The 6,000-nt window shown below is 33.4% G+C and overlaps 1 protein-coding gene across 1 annotated transcript in view; it reads left to right on the top strand.

The window, feature by feature from the left end:
- The first annotated feature begins 1,087 nt into the window (after positions 1-1,087).
- LOC149570384 (ubiquitin-conjugating enzyme E2 5-like) overlaps positions 1,088-6,000 on the top strand; it is a 94,956-nt gene continuing 90,043 nt past the window's right edge. The window contains exons 1-3 of the mRNA XM_089823030.1: positions 1,088-1,434; positions 1,535-1,612; positions 2,409-2,488. Of these exons, the coding sequence (XP_089679156.1) occupies positions 1,569-1,612; positions 2,409-2,488 (124 nt within the window). The 5' untranslated portion in view covers positions 1,088-1,434; positions 1,535-1,568. The remainder of the gene's footprint in view (positions 1,435-1,534; positions 1,613-2,408; positions 2,489-6,000) is intronic.

Here is a 6,000-nt window from a genome sequence, read left to right as displayed (position 1 = left end):
AAATAATATTATATATATTATTATTATAAAAATATTACATAATATTTTTATTAATTTAAATATTCTATATACTATAATAAATTTATTAAATGAAAACTAAATTTCTACTAAAACTAACAACAAGTACTAAGTCCTTATATGACACTTGTTATGAATTTTAATTTGTTCTTCTGTCTTTGAATCATCTTTATGTTCTATTTGATTTGTTTATTTTTTACTTATTTTTGTACCTTCTCTTTATCTCAAACATAACCTTCTCAGTGAATTTTTATCCACTTTTATGAAAAATAAAAAACATATCAACAATCAATTCTATTTTAATAGTTAGAGGAATGATATATGCTAGTTCTTCGTGAACATAGTTTTTATTCAAAACCAAACAATAAGATTTGCAAATAAGAAACATTGAAACTTTTAAATAAGCATTGAAGAAAAATAAATACAAGTTTTTAATTAGAAACAAACATTGAATAAAAATAAATATATAATTTTTATAAGAAAACAAATATCAAATAAAAATAAACACACAACTTTTATTAAAAGACTAAATTAAAGAAATATAAACACAACATTGTAAAGAACACAAAATTTCTCCTCAAATTATACTTATATTTTATTCAAAAAAATTCTCATCATACACAATTATTATTATCCTTTTTTTAATGACAAATATACACTAAAGTTTTATAAAAAATAAACATCAAATAAAATTAAACAATCATCAAATGAAAATAAGCACAATTGTTATCTAAAAATTTCTATCCACAGTCCATCATGAACAATAATTTTTTTTATAGCATATACCATCATAGCAATACTAGAAACAACTCTCTTTGGATTACGTACATGAATTAATTACAAAGCTCATTCCAAATGGAATCCACCTAATGGGACTTCCGGGACGCATAACCCAGCTAATTTAAGGGAGAGACAAACAGTTAATGAGGCAAAATGAGAATGAAAACAACCATGAAATTGGAAAACACCACCTCTTGGAACACATCACCATCAAATCAGAGCAGAAGAGCAAGAGACCGTCAATAATTGAACATGTTATAAATGAAGGGAAAAGGCCGATGAGAAAACTACCAGAGGAAGAAAAACGCCCACAAATCACCGGCCTGAGACTCTTAATCACTGGTATCTTTTTGTAGGAAATGGCCATTTACCCTACAATCTTCAGACCCATTAGCTTGACCTTTGGCAATTTCTACTAAATCTGGGATTATCAATATCAGCATTCTCTTGTATGCTCTAAGGCCAAGATTGAATGTTTTCACATTCGCCTATCGGCTACTCTGATTAACCCAACCTTTTGATTTTCAATTTGGAGTCCAGTGACCGTATTTTTTCTTCCCGTTGGAGAATTTGGGATTGAAGAATCTAATTGGTTGGCGTGGCAGCCGGTTTCCTCCAGATCTTTTTATTCATAAGGTACGTTGTTGTGCGCTGGCTAATTTTTGGCTAGCTTGTGTTTGAGATCTGCCAATGAGTATTTAAATAATAGTTCAATTTGTTCTTGTGTTCTTGGCAGTTGGGTGGCAGGTTGTTTTTGGTACGGAGGGAAAATGTCTTCACCAAGCAAAAGAAGAGACATGGACGTGATGAAGCTGTAAGACTGTCTGCTCAGACGTGTTGTATATGCTCTTAAGTGTTTGCTCATATATATGTGTGTTCTCCTGTATGAAATCATTTTGTATGAAGATAGTGCATGTAATGGAGAATGATTTTGAATCAACAGCAGGGTAAACAGAACACATAATTTCTTTAACTTAGGAACTGAGATTAGTAAAAACAGAACTTAGAACTTTTTCTTTTGAGACTTCAAAACCCCTGTTATATGTGTAAGGACAACAGCTCTGGTCATTAACATGAGCTTGCATGGAGATTTTTCATTGATTATTCTGATTTATTTTTGAACAACTAGTGCCGACGGGCAAGCTATTTTTAATATCCAGACAATGCTTTGGCTCATGTGCTAATAGAGATTTATAATTTGACCCATATACCACCAGAGGTTAATAGTTTGACCTATGCACTACTAGAGGTTACTATTTTAAAAAATATTATGGACATTATAACAGCGCATGACTCTATTAATTTGATGACCTCAAGATCCAAGGGCTTGGCTTCAAGCATTGCGTGTTTCTTTGCGTCATAGGAACTTCCTCTCGTTTGTCATTTTTTGGGGCTTTGATAAAAGAACACGGGAAAATGGAACTAATAAGTAATAACCGTGTACTTGTAGATATGTCTCTTTTGGGATTATTTGGCTTTTCTAATAATTGATTTTTTATTTTGATTTGCTTTAACTTTTTCAATATTTATCTTTCCAATTTTAGTGTATTGCTTTTGCTTGTTGATCCTATGTAATGGTCGGATTTCAATGTCTTTGTCTGTTATGGCAGAATGATGAGCGACTACAAAGTGGAGTTGATCAATGATGGAATGCATGAGTTTAATGTTGAGTTTCATGGTCCCTCAAACAGTAAGTTAAAATCTCGTAGTTTGTAGATCCTGCATCCATATTTGTTATTATTTATATTTTCACGCTAGATATTTGTGGTGTGAATCCATGCACTCTGCCTTCTTTCTTCTCTGTTTTTACCATTTATAATATCTGAATTATAAATGTGATTAAATTTATGAGTAATATTTCTCCACTAACTTGTAAACAATCGAGGAGCATATTATGGCATATTCTTTTGAGGGATTCTAGCTGAAAAGGATAATCGTAAACCCTTTTATGGTTCTTATTATAAGAAATATTCATATATGTGATTAATGATTTCAACCTTTCCAGGTATTATAGTTATCATAACCATTTTGTCAATGATAGGTTAATTAAATATGCACAATTTAGATATTTAAAGACCTTTTAGATATTTTTTTAAACGTTTCATCAAATTTTGAGGGGAGGCTCAGCCTCAGCTAAATTTATCTTAGACACCATACCATAGAGAAGATATATAGATATGCACACTTTACAATAACTTTTGGTAGGGCTTTTGACATTAAATAAATGAATACCTACCTGCGTTTTTCTCTTGGATTATGGTTATGGGACTTTTGAACATTCACACCTTGGATGTGAGATACTCAGGTATCAAAGGCCGAAACAACTAATTTAAACATAACATAAACAATTTCCTGCTGTCTGGAAGCAGAGACCAGCATTTCAGTGCACACTAGTGTTGAAGGAATAACAATCTGAGCAAGGAACATCACCCGATTCCACCAAGATGAATAAAGCAATACCAATACAAACTTTGCAACTGAGATGCATAAAGCAGCACTAATACAATATTTTTTAGCATAACCATAGGCTATTTATAGCATTGGTCATGTTAAATAATGCCCCTTCTTGGGATTTTCCTAATCTTTGCCCAGGCTCACTCGTCCACCTCCTAGCCTGTGAGCATGCCATGACCTACAATCATCGCCAGGATGTGTACTTGATGAAGAATAGCGATACACTAAACTTTCATGAACTTGGAAGGCTGGCCATTCCTGCTATTTACAAAACATTACCTTAAGTTTAAAACTGATGCTGAATGGATGCTTAGATCACACTTAATGAATTGATGTTTGAATGGTTGATGCTTTAATGATAGAATGGTTGATGCTTGAGTAGTTGATGTTTGAAGGATGGATATTAGACTGAATGAATTGATGGAAGAATAGATTGTTGGTTTGTTGCTTGATTCCTCTGTTCCCAATTGATGATTGGTGGATGATTAAATGATTTCCTTTGATTTGATGATTTTATTTATTGGTGAATGATGACTGAATAAATATTGAATTCATCGAGTAATGAGTGATGATTGAGCGTGTGATCCTTGAATGCTTGGAATCATTTATTCTTTAAATTTTATTGGAGAAAGAGTCACCACCCTCCATTTCTACCTTTTGAGGATAACAAATTAATTTCCAAATTGGATGTCGTCCTCAAAAGAAACCTTCTTCCCTTCATATCTTCCAATGTGAGGGAGAAGTCACACCTCTTCATCATTGCTGTCTAACCCTTCCTAATTTCTTCCCTTTCGAAAGAGTACAACCCTTCCTAAGTTCTGCCCTTTGAAAGAGTCACATCCTTTCACAATCACCACCCTTTGGAAGAGCACCATTCGTCATCATCCTTTGAAAGAGTCACTTTCTTATTTTCTTCCCATTCCTTTCTTCTTTAAATAATCCTTCCTCCCTAATACCTCCTTTCAAATGAAGTCTTCTCTCTTTTGTATCTCATATTTAAGGGAGTCATGACTCCTTATTTCATTGTGTGACCTTTCATCAAACTTAATTAATTATTAACTATATTTTGTTATACTTTTGTTCTTTTCTGTATTAATTCTGTTGTTATTATTTAGATTAAATTTTATTTCAAAAAATGGGACATTATAGATTGTTATCATTTTTCTATGTCTTGTCATCAAAACACTTATTTTTGGGCTACCGATTCTCAATCCATGGGACTTATTAATCTTATTTTGTCTCAAAAATCAAGCTTGAAAGTGAAATACTTGACATTGTGGAAAAAGCAAGACAAAGAAATATAATACTAACAAAACTATTCTAAACGAACTTACTAAAGTGGTCTAAAAATAGGCTCTTCTTATGACCTGGATACAGACACAGTAGTGCCATGGTACCAAAATCCTGCTCATAAGCCTGCAAAATGGCTGAAAATGGAATCATTTCTGTTGGAAAACCCAAGGGACAATGCTCAAGTAAAATGGCTAGCAATCTTGCCATTGTAGTCATTGAATTGAGTTTAGAGCTTTAAACTCTGTATTTTGCTATAATGACAGCGGATGGCTTAAAATAGGTGCTGATGTAAACACAGGTAACTGATAAAGGAAAGATGCACCATAGTACAACTTCTGCCAGGCAGATGTCATGTTGATTCACACTTTTAGGGACTTCACTGGGTTAGAGGATGCTGGGCATGCACCTGGCCACTTATTGCCATTAGGATAATGGAAGTTTTGTCCAGGTCAGTGATGCTGGGTGGAAATTTATGGTGGCAAGGCCATTAATAGTGCACATGTTAGATGTTTGTGCTGGGCACAAAGGGGTCTAAAATGCTTCTTTGTAGATTCCAGAGAGAGTCAACAGAGAGGAATTTTTAATTCCAATTGTACTTTTGATATAGTTGAATAGTTCAAGGAGAATATGAATTCAATAGCATTACTAAATAGCTTCAAGATGATTTTATCACACAATCTCTCAAATATCAAGTGTCTAGTGTAAAGTCAGAGATCTTTCTTAAGACAAAAAGAAGCAAATATATTTTACAAGACTATCTACGAGCTTTCTCAATGATAACCAAAGATCATAAAAGTCATTAACAATCTGGAACTCAAGTGGAGCTTGCCTGTCCTTTTATTTATAAAGTAACCTACTCTTTATGTTGAAGATTTCATTTCGAAAAGTGTATCATAAAGCTTGTAAAATCTGTGCCCCATCTTGTTCGTCTTGCAATAATTTAGGTTCAGTCCATCTGATGTGTGAATGGGGAGAATGTTTTCCTGCAGTTGGAGAGGAAGCAGGAACAACATGATTTAAAGTGTCATATTGACATTCGATATACAATAATGGGGTTCAATATTAAAAGATCAGGCTTTCATCCCTGGGAATTCTTTCATTGGAAGTAGACTGTAGAAAAAGGCAATAGGGAATTATAGAGGTTGTCAAGGAGTGCAAAAGTATGAAGGGAATTATAGAGGGCAATGAACACAAGTTTATTAGAGGAAAGAAACTTCCATATTTTATGCTGGAGAAAACATGATGACAATCTGTGAGGGTTAAGAGATGGTGGTAGGATCATTTGCTGGGAAAAGTGGTCTCATCCCCAGAGTTTTACAGGTCTTGTAAAATGATTGATTAATGGGACAAGAAATATTTGGGCATGTCGGTTTTGAATGTAGTATTGTTTGAACAGGAGTCAAAGGCAGGTTCACAGAGCACATAGATAAAAGGCATTTTTGGCTTAATCTATTA

The sequence above is a fragment of the Cupressus sempervirens genome, chromosome 3 (assembly GCF_028749045.1).
Source record: "Cupressus sempervirens isolate cs-2001-9-10 chromosome 3, ASM2874904v1, whole genome shotgun sequence".
In the NCBI taxonomy this organism is placed as follows: domain Eukaryota; kingdom Viridiplantae; phylum Streptophyta; class Pinopsida; order Cupressales; family Cupressaceae; genus Cupressus; species Cupressus sempervirens.
Note: the sequence above shows the minus strand (reverse complement) of the source record. Positions and strands in the feature narration are given on the sequence as shown.